Here is a 16,161-nt window from a genome sequence, read left to right on the forward strand (position 1 = left end):
TAAAAAAATTAAGATCTTATGATCAAATTTTTGTTCAATATATATCCTGATTAATCGAAGATTCATGAACAAAATTATATATTAACCACGTTTGAGAGGAATATGTTAATTGAAGTTTTTAGATAGAATAACGTAGAATTTTATTTTCAAATGCAAAACAACATAAAACAAAAATGCTTTTGGTTGCCAATAAAGAAAATGCTTCCCAAGTGTCGTAAGCTAAGTTGTGACGTAAGCCGGGAACTGAATCATGCCCATCCAACAGGGCTGGTCTTTGGAAGAACCTCACCAGAATTGCTCTTGAGTTGGCACGAAAAGACAACTCCGGAGATAAAGTTGTAGTGAGAGTTCTCTCGAAGGAAACAAACAAATGAGACTCTCCAAAACAACCAATGGACGATATCTTGTTTGTCTCTGGTCTTGAAATATCGTTCTTATGAGCCTCCCTCCATTTCTTTTCTTTCTTTTTTTCTTTCTTTCTTTCTTGCACTTGGCTGTCACTTCAAGTGAGCTTACGCAGAGAGAATGAAGTGATCATGATCCTGGCTAGATTTTCTTTCTGAGTCGATCAACTTTTTCTTTATTTCAGTAGAATATTCAGCAAGCATTAAACATATATATTTCAGTAGAACTTTTTCTTTGTATATGTTCTTGATTTCTGTAAAAGAAAATCTTGGTTAATGTTGGATCATACGCGGCTTTAAATACCTTGATGTATTGTGTTTTCTTCACATCATTGGAAGTATTAATTTTAGACTGCAGCCCTGTACGATCCTGGCTATTACTGGAGGCTTTCATCTCACGTTCTCAGCTTTTGCAGAAGCATCGAGAGGATTTGAAGTCAAGTATCTTCTCCTGATAGAAGAACTCAGAGCTGAGGAAGAGAAGAGTATCCTAGTTCTCGAGGGAATTAATGAACTGGATCAAGCATAATATAGAACAATATATTTTATATTGAATATATAAAGCATTACTTGATGATGGATGGGATTCAACGCCTGCGTTCTGCAAGGCTTAATCCAAGAGCTTGCACGAAAAGGTTATTTAAATGAGGAACAGGCAAAGCAAGCACAAAAACCTTGAATTTGACTGGTCAACTTGACCTACACAACTCTTCGTCGCTCCACAATGTTATTCAAATCATCAGCGGATAAATGGGCAGGGGAAGCTTCCATGAAGCAGCACGCATGGAAAATGACAAGTAGAGACAATGACCCATGACTCCAAGAATTTGGCAATGCATCCCCCTTGGACAACACCACCATCTCCTTCACAGCAGCCATAGCCATCAGCAGATGATGACTTGGAGTGGTGGTGCCCTGATCCTTGTGGGTCAGATGGCACCTGGCTTTCTCATGAACCAGCAGAAGATTGCTTTTGAAACTATGGTAGAAAAAGATTGCAGTAGGAACGCCAACCATTATAGACTGGCATGCACGAGCCGATCCTAGATTATTCACACTCGATGAAACTAGATGGATCGGATTCCAATTGAAAGAGTAGCTTTAAGTAATTACATGTTTCTGTCGAGAGGTTTCAGGTTGAGACATTCGAGTTGATCAGTATATTATTTCAAAAGCAATAAGTCTCAGATTTGAATCCATATTTTATATGGGAGAAATATGTTTTTAATGATATTAAATAAAAAAAATAGTTAGATTCATGAAAATTTACTGTAATGCTGATCTTTTTTAGGATTTTGATGATAGATATGTTGTGATTGCGAGCTCTGATCATAACACGAACGCTTTTACACTGGAACAGAGAAAGAAGTAGAATTCTTAGAGCTTCTTTGTGCTGCAGGATTGGAACAATTGAACGAAGGAAAGAAGAAAGGAAACAAGAAAGGTATACAGAGAACATGGTCTCGAGGATTGAGAGTTGCGGTTCACCACGGCCTGGCAAACCCTGAGGTGCTCAAGAGCTCCTCCAAGTACTCTGCTCCCAGGTCCTCCAACTCCACCACACTCTCCGCCGTCCTCACCTCCCGGCCTTTGGCCTTCTTGCTCGTCGACTTCCTCCTCAGGGTATTCCTCCGCTTGAGCGCCACCACGGGCGACAGCCCATTCTCCGCCTCCTCGTACTTCACGCCCCGCAGCGACTCCCGAACTCTCTCCACCGGGAAATTGAGCACCGCCGTCGTCCCCCGCATCGAGAACGCCGCCTGGTCGTAAGCCAGCGCAGCTGCCTCCGCGCTGTCGAACGTTCCCAGCCACACGCGAATCCCGCGCCGCGTTGAGTCTCTTATCTCGGCGGCGAACTTCCCCCACGGCCGCCGTCTCACCCCGCGGTAGGGCTTCTCTCCCTTTGTGTCATGATCCACCTTGCTTCTCGATTCCACCTCTTCTTCCTTGGGTCGGGGTGAACTGCGGCTGTCAAGGACCTCCGACGAGGACGACGACGCCGCCTTGCCTGAGGCCTCTGCGAGCATGCTAAGCAGCAGCATCTCCTCGGAGTCGTTCTCGTCGAACGGAAGGGGCTTGTCAGGGCAGACGAGCCCGAAGCCGTCGGTTGCCGAGGACCTGGGCGAGTACGTGGAGGACTCGGATGAGTGTTCCTGGTTATGGGAGTGAAAGGAGAGAGAGTAATCCATCGAAGAGGAAGACAAGATAGAGATCGCTTCTGCCTTCCGCTTGTCTCAGTAGTATCAGTGCAACTGCTAAGCTTGATCGTAAGGACGGCTGGAGCCCGCCTCCTCTTATACTTGAAGGAGATGAGAGCGGGAGGGAACGGATCGGACAAAAGAGGGGCCACTTGGACTTGTGCGAATCGAAGGCATCGCATGCTGGGTCCCAGGTGGGAGGAGGTGGCCCCCTCGCCCCTGGAATGACTAAAAAGAGCACGTGAGTCAATCTCGCACGGCGGCCGGGTCAGAGAAGAGCATCCCACACCACTGGGCCCAATAACAAACAACTCTATGTGAGATCAGCCTTTCCTCTCGCTATCTCTTTCTATATATGTAGACATATATATTGAACAGGAGTAGTGGTTTGGGAAGGCTTCAATCCTGGGAAGTGTGGTGTGTAAAGGACCACGACAAGCTAGTGGAGCAGAGGGATGGAATGTCACAGTAACTCTTGGTGATTTCTCCATCTGACTCCACTGGTATTGATACTGAGCTGACAGGATCAGCTGACAGCACAGCACAGAGTTTGCACGGCAAATTTTGCATCATCATGCTTAGTTCCCATTGTTCATATGCCAAAACATATGTCTGCAGTAGGTCGTCAGTTCATGTTCCATGTAACCTTTGGAGAAGATAGTAATCAACTGAAGCTTCTTCTTCTGCTTCAAGAGAATCAACTTTTGCAGAGCTGCTGCTGCTGCTGCTTCTGCTTCAGAAACAAATCAAGGTGACCAAAGTGTTTCAGAAAGAGGGATACGAAATCACATCTCACTGTGAGATTTTTGCAAGCAATCGGCAGAGTTGGTCTGCACAAAAACACACCTAAAAGAATATGAGGGATGAAAGTGGAGCTACAGGTGTGAAGTCCCCTGTCAAACCAGGCTATTGACATTTTTGACTACCTTCTACGTTTCAACATGGCTAGGGAGTAAAATATTCATGGTCTACTTAGCAATTCAATGAGTCCATCTACTTTTCTTTTTCTTCTCTCTCTCTCTCTCTCTCTCTCTCTCATATTTTGTGAGTGAAAAATCAATGGTTTATCCAAGCTAAGCAAAAGCTAGCTTGATATATTGCTTGGCAATAAGGTAGAGGAGCTTGTTTGCAGAAGAAGACTGTGTGATGGGACACCCGGTGATGTAATCGGAAGACATCAATCCAAATCAGTTGCAATTACGTGCCGCACTCGAGTTGTAAAACAGGAATATGCTCCCAATCGCCTTCATCTCGTCATCACCTCATGTTCGACCGTGGCGATGCAACACAAAGGCAAGCAAACGAAACCGAGATCAGGAACTGAGCTGCCACCGCTTCTGTAGACACACTGTGAGAATTCCTACCATGTCACTGTCTGAAGCAGGACATGCTTTGAACATGTGGCAGGCAGCAGAGCCCGCCTTCCCAAGTGCGGTGAACCAGGCCATCTCCTTGCACCGCTTGTTCTTGTGCCACCCCTCACCATCGAGGTCCCACAGAGCTTGTTGCTGACAACCCCCCGCCCCACCAAGGTGAAGGGTAGGTGAAGCTGGGTTTGCAAGCTTTGAGGAAGCTTCCCGGAGAGGGGCGGGGAGACGAGGAGTGGTTTCAGAACATTCTGAGTCCAGAACTCTCGAGGAATTCAAGTTGGTTTTGCCTCGGTATCGGCAATCTGAAAGTTCAAAGATCATGATCTACTTTATTTGGCGTGTCTACTTTTGTATTCAGTGGCAAACCTATTCGATAAAAATATTATTCTTCTGACGATGACAATATATTTAATTAGTTGATATCAAAATTCCACGAATCTATTCTTCTCTCGTGTATGGCTTTTAATATATACATTCCTACAAGTGTTGCTTACATGTTTAAGGCGTTAAAAGGTTGCCAATATCCATCCAATTAGTATTAAGTCATATCACACAATCTCTCGAGTGCGCACATATGGTCTCATCGATTGTGCATATTTCGTTGCATAGTCCCATTGTCTATGATGAGTCACACGTTAATGCATTAATAGATTCCTTTGACTACATTAAAAAGATATTGAATGACGAGTCCATACAAAAGGGTCCCACCCTATGATAAATAAAATAGTCTGCACCCTTTTTCCGTTCCAATACTTTATTTATTATTTATTATTTCGTTTTGACTTGAACGAAAATTCTGAACGATCTTTTTGGACTTCGTCATAACTATAAAATATTTCTCTTGCGTTAAGACTTTTGGATCTCATCATAATAAACTATACTTTCTAGCTAAGCTAATTTTATTTCAGTCGTAATAATGAGCATTTGATTCATTATATGCAGTGAATACCTCTTAGCGGAAATAGGTTTAATTAGTCACAATAAGGAATTTTTAATATATAAACTGACTGAAAGTTGCCATTTTAATTTTGTTATATATTTCATTTTAATAAAGGCTTAAGCGAAACTTATAAAACTTTTGTTATATATTCGAAAGCTTCGCCTCGCCCGAATCTCCCAAATCTTCCTCCTCTCCCTTCTCGATTGGCTTGGAATTAGGGTTAGGGTTTCGAGATCTCAAGAATCATATGAATTGTGCTTTTGGAATCGACTATGGCCAATTGGAACTGAAGGGCTAGTGCTCTGTCTCATCAACCATTTCTCGAGTTCTTGAGATTCATGTGTTTGCTCATCAGCAGAACAATGATTGCATTCTGACTATGCTATTTCTTTTGATGCGATTCATGAAATTTTACAGCCAATTAGCCTGATGATGAATGCATTATGTCGGGGAGAGACACATTCGTTCTTGCATATTGTTAAAAGGGTAATCTGTTTATTGTTTTCTCACATTTCTGTCTTCTAAAATGAATCGATGGATTATAGATGTCTGCTGTACCATACCAAGAACTTAAATGATAGAGGGGCAGGGTAAATTAATATAATAATATTTTTTAATTAATTTTAAAATTCGATCGATAAATCAACTTATTTTTAAATTTTGATTGAACAAATTAAAATTATAAGTAAAGAGAATAAAATTATGACACAAGTAAAGAACACATATTCCCTCTAAGTGATTGACTTTTATTATCGATCTTTTAGACAAACTAATTTATCATGGTTCGATTTTCTTGACATATGTCTATTCCTGATTCATTTTTTTTCAAGGTCATTAACTTTTATTATCGATCTTATTTTCAATGGGCGAAGATCAACTACCCTTGTTACATGTTTTTTCTTTTTAGATAACATTCACCCTCTTTTTATATAAAATCTCTCACATTCTATAACTTAGAATTCTATAACTTTAAGATGCTTGATATGCCTCAAGAGGCTTTAAGATTGAGCCAAAAATTCAAATCCCCAAAATTTTGAAATGCGAGCAGTACTACCATCGACATTGGCCGATACTACCGCTATAACCAGATTGCAAATATTGGCTCTGGTGGTACTATTATTGGCCTAGGCAATACTACCGTCGAATTAGATGGTACCATTATTGGAAAACGTCGATAAAGCATATGCAATACTTATCAGTTGACTCAGGCGGTACTATCGCTTGGGCCTAGCAATACCGCTGCCTAGGATTGGTTTAGACCACTGGTTTGACTTTCTAATATGCTCAATTTGATCCTAGTTTAAGCTCAATAGCTTCCTTGACAAGTTAGCATGATTCAAGCCCAATACCAACTCAAATTGACTCGTAGTGATTTCAATCAAAACTTTGACAAATCAACCACACATATGACACAGTTACAAAGCTTGCGACACATTATACGTTATTCCAACATGTCATCTGATGTTCCGGTATTTCGTTCGAACATCTAATATATCATCCTTTCCTTTGACATATCGCTTATTTCATTGGGATGCCAAATTTTTCATGACATCCAATCTTTCGACATAATATTTGATTCTTCTAGCACGATGCTCGAACCTCTAGCATAAAATTTGATTTTTGTATATCGATCAATTCTATGGCTTGACGTTTAATTTTCGACACAATAATTTCCCAATACAACGTTCAACCCTTGGTAGTCCGAGTCTATGATTGAAGTATTTTATGCGTTATTCATTTTAAAAACATATTTATCTGATAAACTCATTAATTAATTTTATCATCAAAATCTAAAATTCAACATCCTTTGATCGTCATGCATATATATTTACGTCTCTCTCAATTTATATCGATAATAAGATGTGAGTAATATTGCTTGTCTATTAAAGAAATATTTAAATATTATGAGATAAGACAGAACTCGCTAATTATGACAAACTATTTGATATAAAAAAATTTATGGAATATCATTAATGAGAAATCCGTCGGACAACTACCATCATTGACTAAAGTTTGTTTGAATAATTGCTTGGTCCTTAGTTTCCTTCATTCCAACCATGATATTTGGAATTGAGAAAACTGATGCTCTGAACCTAAAGAATTTACATGGCTTTTGTGGCTCAATAAGATGCGGCGATCAAGCTTATCCGAGAAGAAAACCAATCTTGCTGGATCTCTGTACAAATATATCATACGGGTCGGTCTATATTTGTGATATTGATGAGAGTAGAGTTTCGTCGAGGATAAATTTTAGTGTTGCCCTTTCCTAGTTGGTTTTGGTACAAGTATACTTCTCTTGGAAGAGGTTCTGTGCAAGGAAGAGGGCTGTGAAACACACCATTCCTTGTATTGCAGACTTGTATTACTCATCTACCATAACTTGGTGACTTGTATGATGACCAAGATCATACTGGACCTGGTAGAGCTTATCTTGGAATGTGCAGCTGCTGATGCAGTTGATGGATTCAAATACCTAAAATTCTATAATAATGTTTAACTATCATGTCCATCTACTGTTTCCTGCTCAATGCTGACTTTTTGACTTGTCAACTTGTTCTCAAATGAAACTGCAACTTTACTGCCAAACACACATGTTTGTCAAGAATCTTTCAATCTTTTCCCTGAAGCCACAGTTTATATCCACATGATATGAGTGACGGTCTCAAAGAGATCTTGCAATCATACTCCTGTCGAAGACGGGCGGCGACGCCAAGGCCCCCGCCAAGCCTTTGGACCGCGCGCGTGTCGAGGCCCAAGAAGACATGAACCGCGTGGACCTCAAGCCGTCGCATGCGGCCGCGCCTTGGTTTGGGAATACTGTCGCCTGCAAGGCCAGCGGCGGCACTCGGCCGTCGTCAGACTTGGGTAGCTGGGGAACCAAGGGTCGCAGCACGTTGATGTCACTTCCATGGGTGCCGGAGATATCCTCGAAGTCCGCCTCGTACTCCGCCGCCGTCGGCGTAGTGGATCTCGTACTTGTCGAGGGGGTGGCAGATCTTGCCGGCAAGCGGGTAGAACTGCTGGAGAGCGAGGGAGAGGGAGGACTTGAGGTCGGGGAGGATGGAGTCGAAGAAGTCGGAGGTGGAGTGGGAGATATGGTAGAAGAAAACTCGTTCCACCGCTCCAGCGTTTTCCCATGCTATGTCGAAGAAGGTGAGGGGCAAAGTGGATTCAGCTATTGATATGGTAATGACGAGAACTCGGAACGCCGGCAATGACGCCATTGATATGGTAGTTGTGGAAGCTGGCTTGGTTCATGGATGGGCCTTCTCGCTATGTTTTTACATTTATAATGGCGGTTAAAGGTAGGAAATGCATGGAAAGGATATTTTTGTCATTTAGATACCCTTTCAACCCTTTTGTACTAATAAATTAGGCTCCATCGATGCAGGTTGGTCAGTAGCACTGCGATTTAAGGACGCTGCAACCCGTAACACCAATTTATGGCGCCGCGTGACTATTACGTCGGCTGATCTCCACCGTCATCGCTCCTCTCGATCATATGATCCGACGGCTAGAGATGCATCCATTCAAATTTCGAATAACTCCGACCGAACTGTTCATACACGCACGAGTCCGCACGAGCACTGTCTATCTCAAACTCCCCAGAACGAATCGGACGGCCAGTGAAGTGTCGCATAAGATAGAACATGCGGTAGAAGACTTGGGGTAGACCGGAGAGGCAATGCGGATATTTCCTTGAAGTTTCAGGGCGATTGCATAGCAAACACGGCATTTTGAATCGTCCTCGCCCTCTGCAGTAACCTGCGCCGAGCATGATCTAGATGGACGCTCCGTGCGCGGAGTCTACTGGAATGGACGGTCCAGATCGAGTACTGGGCGTCAGCAAATGGACTTGTGGCCTTTCAAAGAGGTAGGTAAGGACCCGAGCGATCTCCCTCTATTTAGCCTTGCGATCCTTCGCTGCGCCTCCGAGAATCGGCGGATCGGAGCAAGAGACCGAGACAGTGATCCCTTCCCCCATCTCTCTCCGTCCCCTTTTGGATCGGAGATTTTTGTTCTCCTGCCCTTTTCGGATCGGAGATGGGGTTTGTTTCCTTCGCTGGGAGGGTTCTATTCGCGTCCGTCTTCCTCCTCTCCGCTTACCAGGAGTAATCTCAGTCTCCCTCGCTTTCTTTCCCTTCTTTTCTTTTCCTCCTACTTATTGATCTTTTGCTTGTCTTATTTGGATCTGCAGTTTCTCCTTTTTTTCTTTCAATTCTTTTGACGCGTTTCGTTTGTGGGTTTCTCTTGGTTTTTCTATTGTTCCGGGCTTTCTAAATTTGGGGGTATTTGGCTATAGAGACCACGACTTAATGAATTTTGCTCTCTTGTTGTGTTGGTCGCCTATGGGTGATCTGATGAGCTCGTTTTGTTTCTTTTGGAGGGGTTTTCTGGTGATGCTTTCTTGCCTGAACTGGCGGTTTTGCTCGGATCTAATTTGCTGAGGTTGATTCGGTAGATTTTGTTCTTTGATCTATCTCTTGATCTCTTATGTGAGGTCTCTGTCCGATGTTTTCTTCTCTCATTGTTTAAGTTTTGTTTTCTATTGATATGATCTGTTTATTTTTAGGATTCTTGTTGGAAGTAAGTTAGATCTTCAATTTTTTCTTCTCTTTGTTTGTCATTTAATTTGATGCACTACGATCTTTATTGGGTACACGTTCATTAAATGGGCAATTGTAAGTAGTTATAGGCAATAGGGAGTACCTGGTTGGATAAAAGTTTGCCTCGAGTTCGATGTTATTTGATTGGTACAACAGAGACAGCAATAGACTTCCTATGGATTTTGTTCCTGATCGGTTAAAACATACTGGTAATTTGGAGTATGGAGTATTTAAGCTGACTAGTAAAACTGAATGGTTGACTAGTCTCGGCAAATTAGAAGGTTTTCTTGATATGGTCCCAAAAAGGAGAGGCGTTAAGAGAAACAAATGCGAAGGAAGGAATCAACCCTTCCTGAAAGGATTTAGTTGGAGAGTGATCATACTCTTATTACCTTTTTATATTAGCATTTTTTTTATCATGGAAACTTCTGAGGTATCCGTACCTTATGCTGTTATTTGGCTATGACACTTTTATCCACATTCTGTGGTTTGTCATCTGGTTGTCTTTAATTATCAGCATGTTGTTCTTTCAACAGTTCGCAAATGTAGTATCAGCATTTTGTTCTTTTAGCAGTTCTAGAAATTAGTATTACATATGGATTTCTTTGCTGTGTGTGTTCTTCTGTATTTGCTTTTTGATGTACTGGAATATTTATGGACATCGTTGTATTAGTAACATAGAAAAAGTGATGATACTATGTCAGATGGCTAAACAAAGAATATCTACATGATATGTTATTAAATGTCATCAACATCTATGCACTAAAAAATATTGTGGTACATCAAGCATGTCCAAACAAGGATCAGGACACGACCTGCTAGATCACTTCTAAGTACCATCTATTGGTGATTATACATAGCTTAAATAAAAACACACAGTTATATATACTGGGCTATGCTTGAATGTCTGCCTGTCCTGCTTCAGCATTGAGTTGGCCTGATATGAGATGGTAATGGTTTAATGTTTATCAGTATGTTTAAATAAAAGAATATTGACATCTTAGAGAAGTAATACTAGGTTGTGTTTTGCATGGTGTGTGTTTCATTTGTGTTTTCTCAGAAAGTTCATTGGGAGTGCAATCTTATTATTTCTCATTAGGCATATTAGATGGTAAGGTAAGCAATTGTAGACATGGAAACTTTCTACTTCTGTAACTTTGAAAAAATAAATATTTGTTACAATTTTTTATGTTGTTATTTTATAAACATAATAAGAACAATAAGTAATGCCAAAAACTTGCCTTAGAAGTTACTATATAATCTCCCCAAGTCAAACCTTGGCCTTCACTTAGGGTAAAACATATGACTAACTTTGTCCTATAGACTCTACTGTACTATTGTTACTAGAGTCTTTTTCCAGTTTCATTTAATCTTTGGTCTTTTACTGTCATGTGTCTGTTATTTTGTTGTAAAGGAACTTCTGCAGTAAAGGTCTTTTTTTGGTGATGAACACAAGTATCTATTAATTTTATTTGAAAACACAGCTCGAGGAAGGATAGAGGGAGGTAGATAAAATCTTGCCCATGCCACAGAATGGGATGATATATGATAATGTCTTTATTGGTTGTATTAAGATAGTGCAGCAGATATTTTGAGAGCTAGAAACTGGTTCATTCTGCCAAAAGTGCTAACTCTAAAAAGCACCAAGATTTTGAAACTCCCATAACACTAGGCACTCACTTAGGTGCTCACTCGAATGAAGTGAGACGCTTTCTAATATAAAATTTATAAAAAATATAGTCAAAAATTAAAAATTTAGACAATACAATATTACCTACAATTATCCTGACTCAAGATTTTGAGATCCTAAAACTGTGGTGACAATTCAAAATTCTAACAGTGATAAATTTAGTAATTAATACAATTCATAAGCTATTATTATCAAGAATTGTTGGAAAAAACAGAGATCATAGGAACTTGGTGGAGGTGGGCTGTTTGAGCCCACAGAAGCATAGAACAGAGGTAAGGGAGAAAAGGAGGGTGTTTTGATTTTTTTTTTACGCATGGAGGTTGTCACACAGGTGGGAAGAGGAGGTTTGGGTTTAGTGTTTTGGACTCAAAATCAGACCAAATGGTTTGAACCTGAACCAATCCTAAAAAGTGTTCTGATTCGCATGGGTTGACTAAGGCACAGGTGGGAAGTGGGAGGTTTGGATTTAGATTTTTGAACTCATCAAATCAGATCAAATGGCTTGAACCAGGTCCAATCCTAAAAAGTGTTCTGATTCGCTTGGTTTCACTGAGGTGCTCGCCTGGTTCCCCCTCCTAGGCTCCTTGCCTGGGTCATTTTGAGGTGCTCGGGCCTCACCTAAGCCTCTCTTGAGAGCCTAGGGAAGCTCCCAGTGACTTCACTGAACCAATGCAAGTTAAACTTTGCATGAACGTAACTTGCGATATATCATAATTTGTGGAGATACGGTACTCGGATGAAGATTATTGACTGACATTATGTATGATTCAGGCATCTTTGATATCCATTGAATGTGTCTGTATGCTTTCTTCTGACGTATAATTGTGTGGCAGGTTTAGTGAATTTGGAGTTAATGGTGGACCAGCTGCAAAGGCTCTTAAGCCAAAATTCAACCTTTTCATGAAGCATGCTTCTTCACATATTGGCTTTGAAGTGCCTCATGTTGAAGTAGGAACTGTCTTTATTGTTTTTCAATACTTGAGATGCTATATTTGTCTACCGATATTTTTTATCTGAAATGTCCTCTTGTTCTCTGTTTTCAGATGAGACAGGTTGTTGCTGGTACTATTTTTCTGAAAGGACTTGGTGGCCTACTGTTTATCTTCAGCAGCTCGTTTGGAGCATATCTACTGGTAATTGTTGTCTTGTATATAACTATTATTACATGTTTTGTCCAGAAAGGAAGCATTTTGCTTGAGAGAAACTTTTGGCCTTGGGATGCTTGGATATTTACCAATATTGAATCTGACATTTTTTGGTTGTTTAGCTTAGACCTAGTTCTTGCAGAATACATGAAACCTAAGCTTCGAGATTAAGTCAGTTTGGATTGTTTATCCTAATTTCAGTAATTCCATCTAATTTATTTGGTTTAGATCAGTTTTGAATAGTTTTGCCAGAATCTACCAAACCCATCCAAAATGGTTTGAACTCAGTATAACAGATTTAAGTAAATCCTTCAATTGGGGAACCAAACAGCAAGAGGCTGAAGTTTGGTGGATGTACCTTAATTTACATGAAATATGTCAGTTCTTCCTGTCATTGCCTACTTCTGCCATTGATGGTGCAGAGAGACTCCATCCTTCATGGTGTCATCACTGGCTTATGATTTGTTGCCATGAGGCGTTTGATGCACATTGTGATGGTAGTTAAAACAAATTTCTGATTCTTGGACATTTATTCATGTGCAGCTTCTTTACCTGGCTTTCATCACTCCGGTCATGTATGACTTCTACAACTACGATGTTGAGAAGTCAGAATTTGTGCAGCTTTTCAGCAAGTTTATTCAGGTTTCCTCACATATCCTTCACATCATGTGTCAACTCTCTATTTTGTTTCTGTGGGTTAGGATTTTGTTATAATTGGATGTGACTTAATTCTTTCTTTCTTCTTTTTTTTGTTCTCCAGAATTTGGCTCTCATTGGTGCGCTGCTCTTTTTCCTGGGCATGAAGAACTCCATCCCAAAGCGTCCGAAAAAGAAGGTTTCTAAGACAAAAACCAATTGAAGTGTTTGATGGTTGCTGCAGTCCGAGTTGTAGGAATCAGTTGGTCTACTCCCCCATCAGACCACCACAGTCGTGTCATTTTCTACCTGTTGGCGGAGATTTAAGATCCCCTTCCTTTGTGAAAGTTGTGTTCTATCTTATTCTGGTACACTAGAGGTCGAGTTGACAAACTATAGATCCATTTTTCCCAAGTTTTTTTGCTTACATTATTTTGCGATTTATCAATTCATAATCTAGACTTCTGCACCGAGTTATTAATGATTAACAAGATTTATCAACACTACACTTGTTCCTTCAGGTGAAACCCTTTGTTAGCATTGCTGCTCTTTAGTGGCTAAACCATATTTGGTTACATCATCTTTATATTGAAGGAGTCTTCGCAAGCTTAAGGCACCCAAAGAAAACAAAAGGAGCACAACAAAATCATGTCCCAGATCATCAGGCAAGTAGTCGGTTATCGTGGCCTTGTCCCCAATTTTGTTCAACCAATTAGATGTCCATTTGAGCTCATCGAAGGGGACTATCATGTTTATGTAGCCATTTGATGATAATATATTGTATATTTACACGTATATACAACATGTATATTTGTATTTATATATACATAATCTTCATATGATGATATATGTTGTACAACCACAACCGTACATTTTGGAGGTTGTCGCGTCTATGAACAGTTGTTGCAACAACAAGAGGCAACAGAAAATTTCCTGAGACTTGGATTTAAACGAGGATAATATGATCACACGTGTGTTGGCCCCACATATGTCTTTTTTGTCTGCTTGACTGGTCTTCTAGACTAACTAATACATTGATAAGGTTTGTTTTGATCATATATATATATATATATATATATATATAATGCTCCCCAAATCCTGCCAAAATTGACCAACCGGTGGTATTTTATTTTTCTAGTCATCATGGGAATGGCTCCACTTCAAGTGCTCTATATATCAGACAAAGCCATGCGTTCTCACTCAAGCTATTGTTTCATTTAATATACGGATGCATTACAACTAGTAGATAGCTTATTAATACTAGCAGAAGCAATTACTCGGTCAAGAAACTATTGCTTAAACTTCACAATGTTTCATATGGAGTACAGTATGTGAAACATTAGCGACTCATTTATGTAGATTAGCTTGTCTAAAATAGATCATAATTACAAGGTCTTATGTGTCTTCGTGCTGTAAAGCGTGACTTTAGCTGTCTTCAACTCTAAAATATATATATATATATATATACACACACACGCAGACACACGACTGAAGCCATGGAAAGGTGGAAGATGATGGCTTCCAAGAAGTCCAATTCCATGCACAAGCTTCAGCCACTTCTGATCTCCCAACTCAAATGATGCAACAGTAACTGCAAACACTGGAAAGCAACTGAATCTGTTCATGGCGTAATACTCGTGTAAATGATCACAAGATTCTCATGTTTGCATCTCGGGTTGAGTGAATGATTAACGCCTTCAGGAAATATAACCTTCTATGGCTGCTTAATCGAAATATATTATGTGGGATGAGGTGATGTTTGAGCTATATTCTAACAAAATACAGTGAAATCTGTCGGCCATTCGGAAGACCAAGCAATGTTGATCTTTCATCCCGACTCCCCTCTCTTCAAGCGTATATAAGCCAAGCAGACGTCGCTCTTCCTCACCCACAAGCACAAGACAACCCAATCCCGTTTGATCGATCCGAAGGCTAATCAACATGGCAGGGTGTGGCTCTCCCTGTGGAGCTTGCAAGTTCCTAAGGAGGAAGTGCCTCAGTGGCTGCGTCTTCGCCCCCCACTTCTGCCATGAGAAGGGCGCGGCTCACTTCGCGGCAATCCACAAGGTATTCGGGGCGAGCAACGCGTCCAAGCTCCTCATGCACCTCCCTCCCGCCGACCGATCCGAGGCCGCAGTCACCATCTCGTACGAGGCACAAGCGAGGCTTTTGGACCCCGTTTACGGCTGCGTCGCCCAAATCTTTGCCCTCCAGCGACAAGTGAGTCCTCCTCAGCACGCAAGAAGGATCTTTTTACCGCATTCCTTCCGGTGTTAATGCTTTCCCTCCATGTCGTAGGTTGTTCTTCTGCAAGCTCAGCTAGCCTCTCTGAAAGCCCAAGCTCAATTGGCACTTGGAAATGGCACGACGTCGCCTGGAGAAGGGATCGCGCCACCTGCTTACGCATCAATCTTCTCGACGAACGATTGGCTTGCGGATTGCAACAGCTGCCGGTCCTCTCACGACTGCAACTCCCATTTTGCCATGGTGGAGGACGAGGCCATGGTGTTCAGGATTCAGAGTGAGGATGCTCCTCGTTCCATGGCATCTCTCGACGTGCAAGCTGGTCCTTGGAGGTCGTCAGCATCATCGTCATCATCATCATCATATACTGATGTGGAGGGCCTTCTATCTGTAGCTTTTGCTTATCCTGGTCGTTCATAAGAATGAAGATCCATTATTGGATGCCTCATCATTGCCCATTCCCAATAATTGACATGCATTCATTCAGCTAAACATGTAATTAGCAGAAGCTGTGGGACGACCATTAGTTTAGTAGTAAGTAGGAATAAAAACCTAAAGTCTATTCATGCACTAGCTAGTTAAGTATTACTTTATCTTCAGAGATTTGCATGATATGTTGCTTGCATTATATGAGGCTTAAGGATTAAACTTGTTGATTTCAATCAAGTGACAAGATAAGATCATATGACCCTCGATGTGACATTTGCTTTCACTTTACTCGAGCTTCTTTCTTCTTTCGACCACTCAACACACTCTTTTTGCATGATGAGGCTTTTTGCCTTTGCCTGCAATGCTTGCTGGATTGGTTGATGAAACTCCAAAGGGAAGGGTTAAGTCCATGGAATCATCGAAATTGTGATGCAAAAGTAGCATTTGCCCAATCCATGACACACTTGATAGTTTCAGAATTCATTTGAGAACAGTAGT

The 16,161-nt window shown here is 41.0% G+C and overlaps 4 protein-coding genes across 4 annotated transcripts; 2 read left to right on the forward strand and 2 right to left on the reverse strand.

The window, feature by feature from the left end:
- Positions 1-1,763: 1,763 nt before the first annotated feature.
- Positions 1,764-2,673, reverse strand: LOC135609102 (ethylene-response factor C3-like). The gene has a single exon (XM_065102191.1). The coding sequence runs from the start codon at positions 2,591-2,593 to the stop codon at positions 1,889-1,891; it is 705 nt and encodes a 234-aa protein (XP_064958263.1). The 5' UTR covers positions 2,594-2,673; the 3' UTR covers positions 1,764-1,888.
- Positions 2,674-7,812: 5,139 nt separating this feature from the next.
- LOC135608741 (phenolic glucoside malonyltransferase 1-like) lies at positions 7,813-8,136 on the reverse strand. Its single transcript, XM_065101778.1, has one exon. The coding sequence runs from the start codon at positions 8,134-8,136 to the stop codon at positions 7,813-7,815; it is 324 nt and encodes a 107-aa protein (XP_064957850.1).
- Positions 8,137-8,774: 638 nt separating this feature from the next.
- LOC103983052 (uncharacterized) lies at positions 8,775-13,493 on the forward strand. The gene is made up of 5 exons (XM_009400233.3): positions 8,775-9,024; positions 12,043-12,157; positions 12,253-12,342; positions 12,898-12,996; positions 13,115-13,493. The coding sequence occupies exons 1-5, from the start codon at positions 8,957-8,959 to the stop codon at positions 13,211-13,213; spliced, it is 471 nt and encodes a 156-aa protein (XP_009398508.2). The 5' UTR covers positions 8,775-8,956; the 3' UTR covers positions 13,214-13,493.
- A 1,380-nt stretch (positions 13,494-14,873) lies between these two features.
- On the forward strand, positions 14,874-15,680 carry LOC135609103 (LOB domain-containing protein CRL1-like). Its single transcript, XM_065102192.1, has 2 exons — positions 14,874-15,210; positions 15,289-15,680. The coding sequence occupies exons 1-2, from the start codon at positions 14,932-14,934 to the stop codon at positions 15,652-15,654; spliced, it is 645 nt and encodes a 214-aa protein (XP_064958264.1). The 5' UTR covers positions 14,874-14,931; the 3' UTR covers positions 15,655-15,680.
- Positions 15,681-16,161: the final 481 nt, after the last annotated feature.

The sequence above is a fragment of the Musa acuminata genome, chromosome BXJ2-4, assembly GCF_036884655.1.
Source record: "Musa acuminata AAA Group cultivar baxijiao chromosome BXJ2-4, Cavendish_Baxijiao_AAA, whole genome shotgun sequence".
Lineage (NCBI taxonomy): Eukaryota > Viridiplantae > Streptophyta > Magnoliopsida > Zingiberales > Musaceae > Musa > Musa acuminata.

Excerpts from the sequence above, each read along its gene's own strand:
- LOC135609102 (XM_065102191.1), bottom strand. The coding sequence starts at position 2,593 with ATGGATTACTCTCTCTCCTTTCACTCCCATAACCAGGAACACTCATCC.
- LOC135608741 (XM_065101778.1), bottom strand. The coding sequence starts at position 8,136 with ATGGCGTCATTGCCGGCGTTCCGAGTTCTCGTCATTACCATATCAATA.
- LOC103983052 (XM_009400233.3), top strand. The coding sequence starts at position 8,957 with ATGGGGTTTGTTTCCTTCGCTGGGAGGGTTCTATTCGCGTCCGTCTTC. Across the intron at positions 12,158-12,252 it reads TTGAAGTGCCTCATGTTGAA|ATGAGACAGGTTGTTGCTGG; the intron begins GTAGGAACTGTC and ends CTCTGTTTTCAG. Across the intron at positions 12,997-13,114 it reads TTTTCAGCAAGTTTATTCAG|AATTTGGCTCTCATTGGTGC; the intron begins GTTTCCTCACAT and ends TTTGTTCTCCAG.
- LOC135609103 (XM_065102192.1), top strand. The coding sequence starts at position 14,932 with ATGGCAGGGTGTGGCTCTCCCTGTGGAGCTTGCAAGTTCCTAAGGAGG. Across the intron at positions 15,211-15,288 it reads TCTTTGCCCTCCAGCGACAA|GTTGTTCTTCTGCAAGCTCA; the intron begins GTGAGTCCTCCT and ends TCCATGTCGTAG.